Source organism: Ananas comosus, linkage group 2 (genome assembly GCF_001540865.1).
Source record: "Ananas comosus cultivar F153 linkage group 2, ASM154086v1, whole genome shotgun sequence".
Taxonomy (NCBI): Eukaryota; Viridiplantae; Streptophyta; class Magnoliopsida; order Poales; family Bromeliaceae; genus Ananas; species Ananas comosus.
Window position 1 is genome coordinate 9,379,227 of NC_033622.1, and position 16,577 is coordinate 9,395,803.

General features: G+C 40.3%; 1 protein-coding gene and 1 long non-coding RNA gene across 2 annotated transcripts; both read right to left on the reverse strand.

Moving 5' to 3' along the window:
* On the reverse strand, positions 814–3,900 carry LOC109727434. The gene is made up of 6 exons (XM_020257569.1): positions 3,220–3,900; positions 2,862–2,962; positions 1,961–2,084; positions 1,767–1,847; positions 1,636–1,668; positions 814–1,255 (listed from the first exon to the last, which is right to left on the reverse strand). Exons 1-6 carry the CDS (start codon positions 3,898–3,900, stop codon positions 1,193–1,195), a joined length of 1,083 nt encoding a protein of 360 aa, XP_020113158.1. The 3' UTR covers positions 814–1,192.
* LOC109706950 lies at positions 4,435–5,811 on the reverse strand. Its single transcript, XR_002215384.1, has 2 exons — positions 5,761–5,811; positions 4,435–4,689 (listed from the first exon to the last, which is right to left on the reverse strand). It is a non-coding gene; the product is annotated as an uncharacterized LOC109706950 (long non-coding RNA).

A 16,577-nucleotide genomic window follows, 5' to 3' on the forward strand; every position in this document is an offset into this window, starting at 1 on the left:
AAGGGTGACATTGACATAGAAACAAGATTGGCATTGAGAGATAAACCGTTAAACATAGTTTAACCAAATTATGGCATCATCATGGGTATGGCCTTGAGAGTGGCAAGAATGAATAGGTAGAGACCTATCATGACATCGGCATTGTGACCAGTGGCTATGAATCCTCAAGTTGGGGATTAGATCGATACTCACATTACATCTTGGCTTGAGGGAGGTCGCTCCCCCTCGAGCGGTGCGCTCCGGAGTTGGTCACCACTGGGCGAGGTAAAGTCCTACCAGTTGACGGTCCCTAGGGAGGTTCGAGTCCCCCGTTATTAAGGAATTTTGGGTTGTGAGTTATTGGGGTTAACAGAGTTAACCGGCAAGATTGGGTAAGAGCCAAAGCTTGATTATGATTGGAGCATGCATGCATTTCCGTTATCGCATTGAATTATATATATCTACTGACTTCTTTCTTGCAGGCATAGTATTAGTCACATTAGTAGTGGTTACTTTTCCTCCTTTGAAATACTTATGCCTGGATGGATCTAGTGGGTAAGTCGGCGAGGTCGGATGCCGAGCCCACTGGGAACTTTGTTCTAGTTCTCACACCACTAACCCTACAGGTCCTAGCACGAGCGGGGCGGCGGAGGACAGTGGCAAGGGTATAGCGCCGTAGATAGCGGCCACCGGGTCTTTATACATTTTGTAGTCATTCCCTCTTTGCTATGCTTGTATCAACTTTACCATGTTGACTTAGAAACGTAAAGTGTAATCAATCATGTATTTGGTGGATGACTAAATGTAAAAAGAAATGATGTTTGAACACAAATGTAATAGCTTATTTACTTGTATTTGGTTCAAATGAAATCAAGTATCATGCATGTTGTATATTAGTTTAGAGCTTTCGCTTCTGTTGTTGCTTGCCCTCGTGCAAGCCTTGTATTATATATGCAATTCTCTCGTTGGTTGCCTATTTATACATATTGTTAGAGCCTTGGGCAGACAGGGGAGGCTCTGTCCGTTCGGCGTCTGTTGACGTGACCCGAACCCGACCAAATTGGCGGGGATTGGGGCGTGACACTATAACATCTGGATCCAAAACTCATATACAACCCAGGGTACATAAAATATCTGTACAATGGTAGTCTCTCTATACAGGACATCACCCTCGGCCGTAGCGCGAGTAGCAAGGTGATCAACTAGCACGCTCCTAGCAATGTCTAGCTAGACGCGACTCCCTTGCCACGATCCCTAGCCTCTCCTGTAGATGGCTCTGTAAAAACAACCACAAAAAGGGCGTGAGAACTATTAACAATAGTTCCCAGTGGGTAAGCCGCCAGCCTCGGCGAATTACACCACTAGGCTTATGATGTACTAAATGAAAATAAGAGAGTCTGGTACTCACACATGGGTTAACAAAGACGCTTAGAATCACAAACATAGCAGCAAAATAAGGTACTTACAAGATCATGATAAACTGATAGTAAGAAAGAAGCAAAAGACTAAAAAAATTCAATGGTTCATTTTTTGGAAGGTACAAATTTAAAATCATTGCTCAACAGAATCAGCTACCCAATTAAACCAATTATAAATAGCATAATTCAATAAAAGAAAGTAGACAACTATGTAACCAGACGGGTGCTAAGAGAGTACCCAATATGACCAAGAGATGCTATATAGGAAAACCTGAAACATTTGACAAATTATTCAGCATCTGAAGAAAAATTATTAGCTAATTAGAAGGGGAAAAAAAATGATGATGATAAAAGAGATAGGGAAGTTACATGTGTGCAGCTTGCCAAAAGCCCTATAGTAAGTAGTTTCTCCTCGCCCACACTGTGGGCCAAGAAGGGCATCAGAGTCAGCTGCATAACAAGTAATTCTTAGATGCAAATGGCAATTATTTTAACTGCAGCACAGACACCACAAGACACTCGAGTGCTGTGATAATACAAGTTTCAAATATGTTACAACTGACAAGAGGGTGAAACAGCACAGACACCACAAGCATGTCTTTTTCGCATTTAAGATCTCTAACTTCGAGTGTTTCGAAGACTTTGGTCGGTCCATGCAACGTATTGTTTCTACTCCACCAACCGTCCCTAGCATAAATATCAAAGAGCTTGAAGATCAGTGAGTGAAATTTCAAGTTCGAAGCCGACTCCTTCCTGAAGATCAGTCACTAATAGAAGAGCGGGATGGAATTTAGGGACAAGTCGCTTGTACTCTGGGTTAAAGAAAGTGGCTTCTCATACACTCCACCTTTTGGCCTAGGGCTTTTTCTTTTATATTTTTTATAAGCTAGGTGGCCATGGATGCTTCGGAAAGGATAGGTACAGTTGTGGGGTTAATAATGTACAAATTATGAGGAGAGTTTGGATTTTTAAGGTGACAAGCTGTTGGTTGTCTTAGTCTATGATTATATTTCCAGGTGTGTGGATGTGTACATATATATATATATAAGATGGAGTTTTCTCATCACTTGTACACTAGCTCAGTATGAAAATATCATATATGAATACCAGCAGAATTATGGCAATGTTATAAGAGACACAAGTATAAATTTGTTTCTTATATGTGAAATTGATATTTCGTGGGCTTCAATAAATCCAATGCTCAAGTAGATTTAGTAGGACAAAGAGATCTATAGTAGAATATCATGAATTGAGAGTTCTTAATCCATGTGTCACTAGTATTAAACTTCGACAACTTCAGTCTGAGGAAGAAAAGATAGTGTTTACTATACATTCCTTCAATAAAGAGTTTACATCAAGTTCATAATATTGTCTATCAGCTTCAGGAACCAAGTTAAGCAAAACACTATTCAAAGTAAACAGAAAACTAGATAAAATCAACTAAAGGCTGATGATAAGACTAACCTTAACAGTTGAGAGAACAAGAGTAGCATGCCTCGCTTGCCATTCGCTAAGATCCTGCCGAACATTCGACACTGTAGGAACCTCAGATATTTCTGGTTCATCTACACATGAAAAGAACAGAACACTCCGCATTAAATTGGGCAAACAACATCAAATTCCAACAAGGAACAGGAAAAAAATTCCTAACAACTTCAATAACAATAGGAACGCAAGAGAATTCAGTACATTGCTAACACAATGAAATTAATAACTTCAAATGACACTAATCTATATACGCCATTTCTTCGATCCAAACACCGCCGGAATCCAATCGTGAACCTAAAATCAAACAAAGAGAAGAGATCGAATGAAACAAAACCTCACTGTCCGAAAAGTGAACGCCATAAAGCAACCCTCGGAACTCCTCCCACATCATCGGGGGTAATGTAGGGGAGCGATTTTGACGAGTCGCCTTCCACCAAACACGGGCGTACTTCTCAAGGCAGTGCACAGCTAGGTGCACCTTATCTTGCTCAAGGGTGTAGAGATCCTCGAACAATTTCTCCATTGTATCCACCCAGGACTCCATCTCCCACGGGTCACCTGACTCCCCGTTGAAAATAGGCGGATTAAACTTCTTGAAGGCGGTGAGGCAAGCGAGGGCTCGGTCCCTCTCGGCCTCCAACGCCGGATCAATAGGAGTCGAAGTACTTGACATCGCCGAGCAAGTACCCGCCGCAACGCCCGGTGGCGCAGTGTATGCCATCGGTGGTGGTGCTGCCGCACCCGCCCCCTCAACTCCAGCAGGGGCACGCACAGGTGAGATGGGCGGCTGCTGAGTGACAGGTGCCGTCGCCGCCTGTCGGGACACCAACTCCCGAAGTAGCGCCATCTGTTCTTCTTGTCGCTGGGAGGCCTCAGCCAACTGCTGAGAAGCTTCAGCTTGCCTCCGTACCACTCCAACAAGAGCGGCAACTTGATCCCGCAAATCTTGTATCTCATCGGCTACCGACGACTCAGGCACATCAAGAGGCGGTGCCGAATCAGGAGTGGGTACCATTGGGGGTGGCCTTCCACGTCTCATTACGTCCTGAAAGAAACAACACCCCCGGTTAAACTCCACAAATTCATAACTAACATTAGTTAGTAACACCAACGGGACAACCCAATTAGGCGAAAGTTAGGCAAGGGTGCTCATTCTCTTCTCTCGGCATCATGTTGTCGGCCGCCAACATGACCTCCTCAAGTTAAGGATAAATCACACCCTGAATCCGTCTCTAAGATCCATTAGAGACATACATCACTACTTGACCCAATCACTACACTTTCGCCACTAACAAAGAGTCATCGTCACTCACGTCCCTATGTCCCTAAGGCCATAAGTCCTAAGGTTTCCTAGGTCCTCCTAGACCGTTCTCCGCTCTGATACCACCTCAATCTGTCACGACCCGACACCGTCAATTTGAACAGTTCGGGCCCAAAACAGACCCGCCGAACGGACAGAGTTTCCCCTGCCCGCCCGAAGCGTAACAAAGTCTATGCATACATATCCAATAAGAGATGTTAGCATTCAACATTGAGAGAGGCAATCACAGATACAAGAGAATTTAAACTATCCATTACATCACTTGTTCACACACAAGAAACATTACATATTTCATTTGACTTCTCATACATACAACCAAAATGCCATCCCTCATATACATTACATTTCTTCACAAAAGGGTTTTACATATCATTCTTTCCTTTTTTATTATACTCGAGGGTAGTGAGCTAACGCCGGTGGTCCATGCTATCTACTGCGCGACGCCCTTGCCGCGATCCTCGACACACGCGCTCGAACTAGGCTCTGCAAAACAGGGTGTGAGAACTATTATCCATAGTTCCCAGTGGGTTCGGCCGCCGACCCCGCCGATTTTCCCACTAGGTCCAAGAAAGGCATAGAAACAATAAAGAGGTCAACATGTCAAAGGAATAATAGATATAACAATAAGCCTACCTTGCTCATCCACATCTATATCATGCTCAAATGTGTAGCTATGCCTTTACCAATGATGCAATCATGTCAACAAGTACATGTTTAAGTTCTATCATGTATGCAAACTATATACGAAATGCCATGATCATGCCTGTGTCAAATCCAAACGATTCGCCCGAAGGTCGAATCACTCGCCACACATACTGTCACGTGACCGTGACCGTCTGCCGAGGGCGCACCGTCGTGACTCTCTCCCCCGTCTTAATCTCATTGTGATACAACTCCGGAGCTCACTGCTTGGGAGGCGCGACCATCCACAAGCTTTAACAGACAATGCGAGTATGATTAAGTCCCCCTACCAGAGGACCGCGGGAATACTACATCCCAATCATCACAAGGCATGCTTTGCTCAGCCACATATGCATTAGTTTCCAATTCTCACAATGTCATTGGTTCACATACTAGTTCCTCATGAATCTAGTCTATTCTTATATCACATCCACATGTATATGTCCACTAGCAACTCATACAACATGTACAAATATCTATATTGGTATCATATAAAAGTTCTCATGCAACATACATGTCCACATCTATCTCAACATCATGCAAATAAATATTCCTACAAGTATCATGCAATCATGGATCATTATCCCTCACACTAAGCATGAAATTACCACAACTCATAGGATTCTCACTATTCTATGCATGATGATATATGATCAATAAAAGTAGAACTTAGACATAGAATGAAACTCAGCTATTTCGGATAGCACCCCCCACCTCGTGATGTCGACACGAAGCGAGTAGCCTAGCAGCGCGATTTACGGCCGTTGTTTTCTTCCAACTGCAACAAATGAAGCAAAAATAGAATTTTCTTCACTTTGACCACCACCGGCTCAACGGAATCTCAATCCGAATGATCCTCCGCGTCGGTTTTACCTTAAACAAGCTTTCTTCTCTAATCCAAGTGATGAAGAAGATGAAGAAAGTAGCTCAATTCCAAACCTTCTTCTCCACCAAGCTTGCTTCACCACCAAGCAAATTTCAATTTTTCTTTCTTCTCTACTCCTCTCTTTGGTAAAGAGAACCAAAGAGAAAGAGAGGTCATAAAGTCAAAGAGAAAAAGAGAGAAAACCCACCCTCTCTCTGTCACGTCCCGCTATCGCCAATTTGGTCGATCCGGGCCCGTTCACAGACGCCGAACGGACAGAACCTCCTCTGTCCGCCCAAGGCTCAACAACAACGAGTACATGTATAAAGAAATAAACAGTTCCCAGGATAACATTTCAGTATACACGGCTTGCACGAGGGCAAGCAACCACACAAGTGATAGTAAGCTAGCTATGCTGAAAATTCACTGTAATTTAAAACTTTTAAACTGAACTGAATAACTGAAACATTTAGTTATTTACATGCTTTATAGTACATTCATTCACAAGTCTCTGTACATCAAAATAGATGATACATGATCCCAAAATGGTACACAACTATACTCTGGTGTCAGCTAGCTAAACTGCTGGGCTCTTGCCACGATCCTCGGCCACAACGCTCGTACTAGAACCTGTATGGTTAGTGGTGTGAGAACTACAGAAAAGTTCCCAGTGGGTTCGGCCGCCGACCTCGCCGACTCACCCACTAGGTCTATTCAGGCATATGTAGGCAAGAAAAGTAAACAGATTGTAACCTGCTATAACATGTAACTACTACAATGCCTGTGCAAAGCTGAAAGAAAGCAGTATGTGAAAACTGTAAATATGCATGCATGCTTTTACTGAATTTACCCAATTCATGTTGGTTAACCCTCTGGTTAACAATAACTCACTGACGCTATCCCAAATATCGGGGAGACGCAACCTGCACCCGACGGGACCGTCAACTGGGGGAGACGCACCTCCTGGTCCAGTAAAGATGACTACTCCGGAGCTCATCGTTCAAGGAGGAGCGACCTCACTTGAACCAAACGAATGTGAGTATGATCTGATCCTCTTTTAGAGGATTCAACAATAGACGATGTCACACTTAACTCTAACTAGCTCTTTATGCTAGTTTCACAATTCCATTTCTCGATGCTAACCAACCCTCTAATTAGAATGTCACCAAGTTTACTATTGTTATAGTCCAAGCATTCATAGGGTTCTATGTTCACATTCTATTGTTCATATATTCTCATGGTTAATAAGCATTTGCATAATCAATATCATTTACATAATATCAATACCCTATAATGCATGATTACAATGTAAATATGCTCAATGAATTAGCATAGACATAAAAGGTGATTCAAAGATTTCGGATAGCACCACCCACCTGTACGACTCGGGATAATCGAAGACTAGAACCACATCACGGTAAACCGTATAGAACATCCACGAGTCATGCGACTCGATTCGGCAGTAAGCTAAGAACGGAAGCGTTTCTTAATTACCTGCTCGTAGTCCGTTCGGAGGTGCCAATTCAACTTCCCGAGCATCTCTTACCCTCCTTCCTAAAGAATAAAAAGGTTAAACTGATCACATGTTCATCTTTTACAAAACTTTTGCATTTAACCCCAACTAGTATGTTATGTAATCACTATGTACAGTATCCTATAGTTAGTCTTGATACATTTATATTATTAGAGACATTTAAATAGCCTCCTCAATCGATCTACTACAAGCCTATTATTCTACTACTCTAACTACTAATTCAGATTTAAACTACTAATTCATTCTACCATTTCAGTTATAGTCCATAGACCATCATTATTTAGTACATACATGCTAGTATATGTGTGTGAGCTAAACTTTATAGAGTTTAAATTAGGAAATTTAGCAAATGCATTTTGGCCTTTCCATTTACGATCAAAATTTAAAGCTAATTTAAATTCCAAATCTCCTTTATCTGATCAACTTTCCTAGTATGTACATGTATATGAGTGTATAGCTAGTTTTAGTAATCAAACATAGTAACTCCTCAATGCATGTTTAGGTTTCATTAACTCAAATCCCGCATAGAAATCTTATTAACATCCCTACTATTACAATAATCTGAATTCGCTACATCATGATACAATCATCATTTACCTGTCATTCGCCTGCTGCAATTAGTTGTTCTCAGCTCCACAGCAAGAATTTCTAATGCTAGAAAATTTTGTCACTTAACTTCCTCTTCGCCGCCCCATATAGGTCCAATTCCAATTAATCTAAATTTCAAGTACTCTATAACTCTTTAGATATACTCCTTATCACTCAAACTGCAGAGAAGAACTATTACACTTACCCAATTTGAAAGCTTCACCTAAGTTACTCTTTTCCATACTCACAATAGCAAGTATATGCGAAATTCTGATCGGCAAATGCAGAAATTTTCAGCACCTCGCTTCTCTATGTTGCTCTTAACCTTTCATAGAGTCGTTTTAGCTGGCCTCGTTGATATCAACAGCTCCAATAACCCAACTCTCTTTCACTGAATCTCTTCATTTCGAGCAGCCTCAAACACATCAATTCAAGTCTCAATTTTCAGCAGTAATGAATCCTTCTATGAATTAATTCTGAGGCAAGTATAGTTTAAGTCACACGTAAGTAATTAACATTTAGCTTACTTGCTGTCTCTTGGATTACTCTCCAGCTTTGCCACTTTCTCCTAACTATCCGAACTAAATTTTTTCCTCAGCACAATACATCAGGTTGCCTGTCGGCCTTGGCACCTCTACAATTTGGAGAGCATCACAGGCTAGCTTACTTTGATGCTACAAATAAGTCCATATAGAACAAGTCATTTGCTAAGTAAGGTAAATTATCTAGATATTCTCATAGCCAATTCCTAATAAGTCCTAAACAGGCCAGAACAATCATTCTAAAGACCAGGGAATGAATCAATTCATACTCCTCTGATTTCAGCTTATTACGTTGCAGCTTATACTACAACTAACCATTCATAAAATAACTCGCACATATCAGACGCCACTGAAAATTGTCGGTAAAGCCTTCTCATGGTGTAAGAGCTCTAAACTCTATAATTGCGACTTAGATCTCTTAGAATTGTAAATACATAACCTCAAACCAGAATTGCATGTTTCTCAATTCAATTTTTTGACTTCTAATCCATGAATTACCTATGTGCTGGTCCATGATACAGCTTCTTAACTTTCTATATACTGTATTATCATGAAACTCCAATAAAACTAATCTGTGAAGGTAAATAACTCAAACTCTACACAAGGATTTGATCAAGTTACCTTGAAATTCAGCTCTACCCAAGCTTTTCCTCTGCCAAAATCCTTCTTTCTATCAACATCCAACCCGACCAACCGTTCAGAGTTTAGAGAGAGAGAGAAAGAAACGAAAAAAGATTAAGAAGGAAGATTTTCTCAATCCCAAGTACAAAATTGGGTGAGCTGGGCTGTAGATAAGACCAAAAAAAACTGACAACTAACCTCCAACTGACAAAGCTTTAAATAATTATCCTTTACAAAACATTATATTCTGTTAACAAAACATCCCTGCAAGTTTACAAAGCATCGCTTTCAGCTACATTCACGTCTCCTGCACTACATCACTGGCAGCAGCTAAGATGTCAAACTTCTTTGCGCATCTAATTCACTCGCGAGTCCTTCGCAACACTTCCAAAACATACTAATACGTTGCCGGAAGCTAACCAATTCAAGCTCGAAAACAACCCAATTTTATTTTGGCATTCATTTTGATCGCATTTGATCATACTAGCATAACATACACCAAAATCCTACACTCACTCACCATCCAAGCATCTCGAATTTGCCATTAACCACAAATCCTCTTGCCTGCGCACCTGTGTCAAAATAACTTCGAGTATAAATTAATAACACTCATACATCACTAGTGATACGCTTGTGAGCGTCGAAGTTACGTCATAGATCCGAAAATGCCCCTTTCAAGTTTTATTTCGGTGCCCAGCGATTTGTGCCCTAGATCTCAATTTAATCTAGAGATCATTCCTTACACGTCCAGAAAACCACTCTGGAACTGGTACAAACAACATCTCAACATTCAATACCTCATTTGATCTTCCATGAAGAGAAAGTTAAGCATCGTCAACTAAACAAATTTCCATATTATTCATCTCCTCCACCGATTAACAAAGTTCGTGCCGGAAACTTAGATACAACTTAACATATCTTCCATCATTCCATTAAACATAATGAAGATAGGGTCCAACACTCACCAATATAACAGAATTATAATGCTATTTCTGCACTTTCCCTCATGTCACACAAATTCCAAAATGCATAAGTTGACACTATTTCCAAGTTATTTTCTCTAGTAATTGTAATAGATTTCTCGCCCTGGGAACAAATGAAGGATTCTGTTCATCAATTTGATATATCATTTGGGCTATTTCTTGTTATATCTCACAATCCCAGAGCTACATTTTCTTATGTTTCACCCATCAGCGCCTTAGTATATAGGGGTTTACTCTCGGTACTCTTAGGTGTGAGCAGGCCATAATCTCAAACAATTTTGTAACATCACTTCGCTGCCAATCACCTAATAATCACATTCCGAGGCACATCCAGAATATGCCGCATTCTCCGCTGAAAAACTGATTATTTAATGTCTTCTAAACTTCCAATGGTCAATGCAAGTCACAATTCGTGACTTACTAATAGTCAACCTCCATTCTCCACCTATCAAAGACTTATGCCTGTTATTATACAACATTTAATTCTCACTTTAATGACAGCTTTAGAATAGACAATTCTTTCATACAATCAACAACTAAATCCGTCCGCACTATCAACTTAACTATGCTCAGTGAGATCTCCCCCTTATCAATCAAATCGAGATAGATAACCAAATTCCGAGATTCACCAAATAAACATATCTACTTAACTTTCTAAGAATAGTAACTATCGTTTTTTTTCAGGCCACGATGGGGATCATTCCTGTGCATGCCCCCTCTTACTTTCAAAAATTCGTAATAACTACTTGATTCATATACAAACTTATCAAAGTAACATCCGCTATACCTCATTGACTCTCTCAAATAGTGGAATCTATTTTGATTTCTTCACCTGGCATCGCTACCACCGGCGCTCGACTCACTCACAGAGTACATCACTCAATTGTGAGGTTCCACTCACCTGTTCACAAATGTGTCCACTGCCTCGACAAAAGGGCTCATTCTAACATCTCCACTACCACTCTAATGATTTAAGGCCATAAATCCTCACCCAAAATCTCACGAGCTTCCAACTACAAGCACAAATGACTCGAAAGAAAACTTTTACTTTTTCCGGCCTACGTTCGCCTGATATATATCACACACCAATACTCTCAGGCAAACAACACAGTCACCCATGATACACTTTTTTAGTGTCGCCTCTAAAATCTTAACACCTCCTCATCAGCTAGCGATAACTGGGCATAAAAAAGGCAAACGAGGTAGGACGCAGAGCCTTGCTCCCAAGTCACTACAGCCCGATTCACAACACTAACTATACCCTCGCATTTCGAAATAATCGCTCGACATTATTATGCTTCGATTACCAATCGAACTGGTCATTAACCCGTAATTCCAATCTAAGGCCTACCGCCTAACTTGATATACGATATCACTTAACGTGTCTCGCTCGCAAGCGCAGACAGCGCAATCATACGAGCACACAATAAGTCTCATTTAAATCCTCGCACATTTTACTCTCCAATCATGGAGTAATCCCAAATCTCCAAACCATTTGAATTTTAGGGATGGGTCAAATTCACACCTCTCCGTGTACACTAATCTCAACGGTCAAGATACGTGGCCTGGGCCATTCGTTACCATCAAGCTGGAACTAACCGTCCGTGACCAAATCTCTGCCACCAATAGGTATCCGGCCGCGTCGCACACGCATAAACTCTTAACTTCGAATAGCCTCATCTCCAAGTCCACACATGGTCCAGCACAGATCGTCCTCAAGCTAGTATCCTCCAACGTCTTCACACACAACATGTTCTATCGAGCAAATCCACATTAATATCGTCTCCTAAGTACTTAAGTGTGTCAGCTACAGCGCCGCGAGTGATGCATGCACGCTTCAACCTAAGCATACGCTCACGTGCTACTGCCAAAACTCTCTTTGGCTGAGCGGCCACAAATCCACACTCTAACGGACAACTAAAGCTCAAGATGTCCATACACTATCTCATCTCTCAATTAGATATCACACCACTAGGCAACTTCTGCTATATGCCTTCATATAATTACACAAATTCACCAGTCACTATTTGATTACAACTCAACTAACATCGCCAAAAACCAGGTGATCATCTTAAACCGTTCTAACCACAATGACTCTATTAACCAAATTACAAGCCAGTCTTCTTGGAATATCATCCATATTTCTGCACTCTAGACGTCTCTAATTTCAATTAATTCTCATTACAAATTTCCGATATGCTTTATAAACATATTTACCATATTCATTCTTTTATCCGCAAGCCTCCAACAGTGCTCACATATTTACTATTTAGGTCACCATTCCCATCGCTTTATCTCAAGCCCCAGTATAGTTGGGTTTACTAAATTACGCTCACTACGCATTATCAACGCGTCTATGTCTAACCAATAAACGAACAATTTTTTCCTCATCCTTGCTGCTAGTTTAAATCCTAAGGCTCTACCTACAGAGCTCTTGTAAAATAACTCATTTTCGGTAGTTACACAATCTTCCCATTATAAAGCAATCTGAATCCTACTGGAAGTCATATTTACCTTACCATTGTCACGTATCGATAATACAGCGCGGCCTTACACAACCGCGGTGAGATTACCACAACCACCTCTTGAAAGAAAAGTTTAAGTCGATCAGAGCCTTTTTCGAATTCGTAGATGAAAGACTGTAACTCTCTATCCGGTGCGCTTTAACACTCGAATTGGAGCACCCCGACCAACAATCAATCGTTCATGCCCATTCTTACTAATCCATTCGGCTCCTTCGCGCGAATATCACCTTAGACCTCAGCCATAAGATTCAGTTTCAATACTATCAGAAGTTCATAATTAGGCACATGCGTATATTATTTGACACATCCTCTATCGAAGTCTTCCACACTCGTAACGGCCTTGCTCCAATTGACAACGTATTGCTCAACACTCTTCAGCGTGCAGAAAATCTCTTCTACAGTACTTCTTTCACTGACAGTTCACGTGCTGCTATAGTTCTCTCAACTTATCTAAAAGGTCACCTGTCGTTTATTCCAACAACAAACTCTCTGACTCCTGTCCTAATACACAAATCCTACAGGAAAAATTTTTCTGTAAGCCAAACACAGATTCTTGACCGCCGGCCGAACATTCCTTATTATCCCAATAACAATGGACTAAACTTTCCTGAAGGCCACAAGATTATCTCAAACTTATGTCACAGCCTTCTAGAGTTCGCAATGACATATCAGATCCACTCAAATACACTTAATGCTACGTCTGACATTGGAACTATGACTATAACAACACCAACGCGCCACCGTACAGTTGTGACTAAACTGATCCGAAAGCATTTCAATTTTCCTTCAACGCCCGCGGTCAAGTTCAATGGATTCCACTCTATGCCCGAATCTAATATCGATTCTATTTTAGAGATACAACTAACACTAAACCACTAAACGCGTAAACAACCGTACAATTCTTCCGACCTTGCAAGATCAAACACGACACAAGCTATCGTCACCAATCAAATCGGCGAAAGTCCTGCAATTGAAGCCTATTCTCATCCTCGGTTTTATGTGTGTCAACCCAACAAACACTCTGCTGCTGATAATACATTTCATACCTTGGATCCACCAAAACTAAAGATCCTTTTTAGAGGTATATAAATCAAAACCACAAATCGTTTAACTCTTTCGCACATTACCAAAATATTTCTCAGTCACTTTGCCACGCCACCGAACTAGATCCTTATGGTTTTCCATTCCTGAAGGTCCCTAGGTCCATCTTAGACTTATCACTATCACTTACTCTGATACCAAATTTATCTGGTCAAACGTCCGCTATTTCCCGCAATTTTGTCGAGTCCGGCCCGTTCAACAAGACGCCTGGAAGCGGAAGAACCTCCCTCTGTCGCCAAGTCAACACCCACAAGAGTTACATGTAAATCTGTAAGAAATAAACAGTTCCCAGGATTAACATTTCTAGTATACACGCTTAGAGAGGAAAGCAAACCACTAAACAATTGATAGTAAGCTAGCTACTGCGAAAATTCACTGGTAATTGAAAATAACTTTTAAACTTGGAACTGAATAAACTGAGAGAGCATTTATTATTACGAGTGCTTTAATAGTACATTCATTCACAAGTCTCTGTACAATTCAAAATAGATATATCATGATCCCAAAATGGTACAACAACTAACTCTGGGTGTAACAATCTGACTAAACTGCTCGGGCTCTTGCCACGAATCCTCGCCCTACTAACGCTCTTACTAGAACCGTATGTTAGTGGTTGTGAGAACTACAGAATAAGTTCCCGGCTTCGTGGCGCCGACACTAGGCCGACTTCACCCACTAGTTCATTCAAGGACATAATGTTAGGTCAAGAAAAGTAAACAATTGTAACCTCGCTAGCTAACAATGGTAAACTACTCCACTATGCCTTGCATAAGCTGAAAGAAATTGCAGTAATGTAAACTGTTAAATACTGCATGCATTCTTTTAGCTAGAATTACCCTTGTGGTTTTGGTGTCAATTGCATGTAGTTTAACCTCTGTTAACAAAACTCCACTGACGCTATCACCAAATACATCGGAGCCCCCACTCGTGCACCCTGACGCGGACCGTCAAGCTGTGGAACCACCTCCCTGGTCCAGTAAATATGACTACTCCGGAACTGCATTCGTCACGGAGACGACCGTCACTTGAACCAAAACGAATGTGATAATGATCTGTCCTCTTTAGAGGATCAACAATATACATGTCACAACTTTAATTCTAACTAGCTCTTTTATTGCTAGTTTCACAATTCCACTTCTCTCGATGCAACGGCACTCTAAATAATTAGATATGGTCACCAAAGTTTATTCTATTGTTATAGTCACAATGCATATTCAATAGTTTTCTATGTTCGACAATTCTAATTTTCATATATTCTCATGTTAATAACATTTTCATAATCAATATATTTACATAATATCAAATACCCTATACATCATGATTACAATTAAATATCGACTCAAGTGAATTATCATAGACATATAAAGGTGATTCAAAGATTTCGATAGCACCACCCAATCTGTCGGGATATCCGAAGACAGAACCTAACGCACGAAACGCGTATAAACAGTTCACACCTGATGCGACTCGATGCATAGTAAGCTAGAACAAGTCGTTTCTTAAATACCGCGTCGTAGTACGTCGGAACGTGCATATCCTCGAAAACTTACCGATCATTTGCTTACCCTTCCTTCCTAAAGGAATAAAAAGTAAACTGATTCACATTCATATTTTACAAAACTTTGCTTTAACTCCAACTAGTATTAATATATCACTATTACATACTATAGTTAGTTTAATACATTTCATATTATGTATAGACCGTTAATATTCCTCCCAAATCCATTTCTGCTAACAGGCCATTAATTCTTACTGCTAATGTCAAGAATTTTAAACTACTTATTCAGTCTGACCAGTTGTTGACATTATATCCATAATCATTGCCATATGTAATATACATACATGCTATTAATAATGTGGAGCTAATTTATTAGAGTTTAATTAGGAATTTTAGCAACTGCAGTTTTGCCTTTCCAATTAGCCTCAAAATTTAAAGCTAATTTAAATCCCAAATTTTCTCTTTACTGATCATTTCCTAGTAAAGTACATAGTATAGAGTGTAATCTTAGTTTTATAAGGTTTCATAACTAGAAACGATCCTCAATGCAGGTTGAGTTTTCATTAACTTCAATACCCTAGAACTCTTAATTAACATCTCTATTACAATTAACTGATTCATAATACAATCGATACAATCATATTTACTGCTAGTTCGGCTGCCCAATTAGTTCGTATGCTGCTAGCTCGCACAGCAGAGAACTTTCTAATGCTTGAATTTCTGCACTTTACTACTCCTCTTCGAGCCTATACCCAATTCCAATTAACTTAATTCATAGTACTTATTATACGCTCTTTAGAGTAACCCTATCACTGTCAACTCAGAAGAAGAACTATTCACATCCTCAATTTTGAAGCTTCACTAGTTTCTTTTCAACTCCAATAGCAAGTAATCTAGCTTGAAAATTCCTGCGCAAATCAAAATTTCAGCACCTCGCTTCTCTAGGTTGCTCTTTAACTTCTAGAGTTTCGTTTTAGCTGGCCTCCCTGAATCAACAGCTCAATAGGCCCAGAATCTCTCAGCTGTAATCCTTCGATTTGGCAGTCCCAAACACATCCAATTTTCAAGTCTCATATTTCACAGTAATTGAATCCTTATGGGATTAATTCTGAGCAATTAATTGATCATAATCACTAAGTATTAACTTATAGCTTACCATTGCTGTCTTCTTTCTCTGAGATTACTCTCAGCTTTTTGGCTACCTTCCCTACTACTTCCAACTAATTTTTCCCTCACGGCAACCAATAGCATCAGTTTCCGTTGCGGCACTCTACAATCTGGAAGCAATCCCAAGCTGCTAACTTATGCACAAATAAGTCCATATAAACATCATTTTCTAAGGTAAGTAATTCAGCCATAGCCAATCCCTTTATCAATCCTTAATACAGCAGAGAACATCATTAAACCAGGAGAATTGAAAATCAAATTCATCG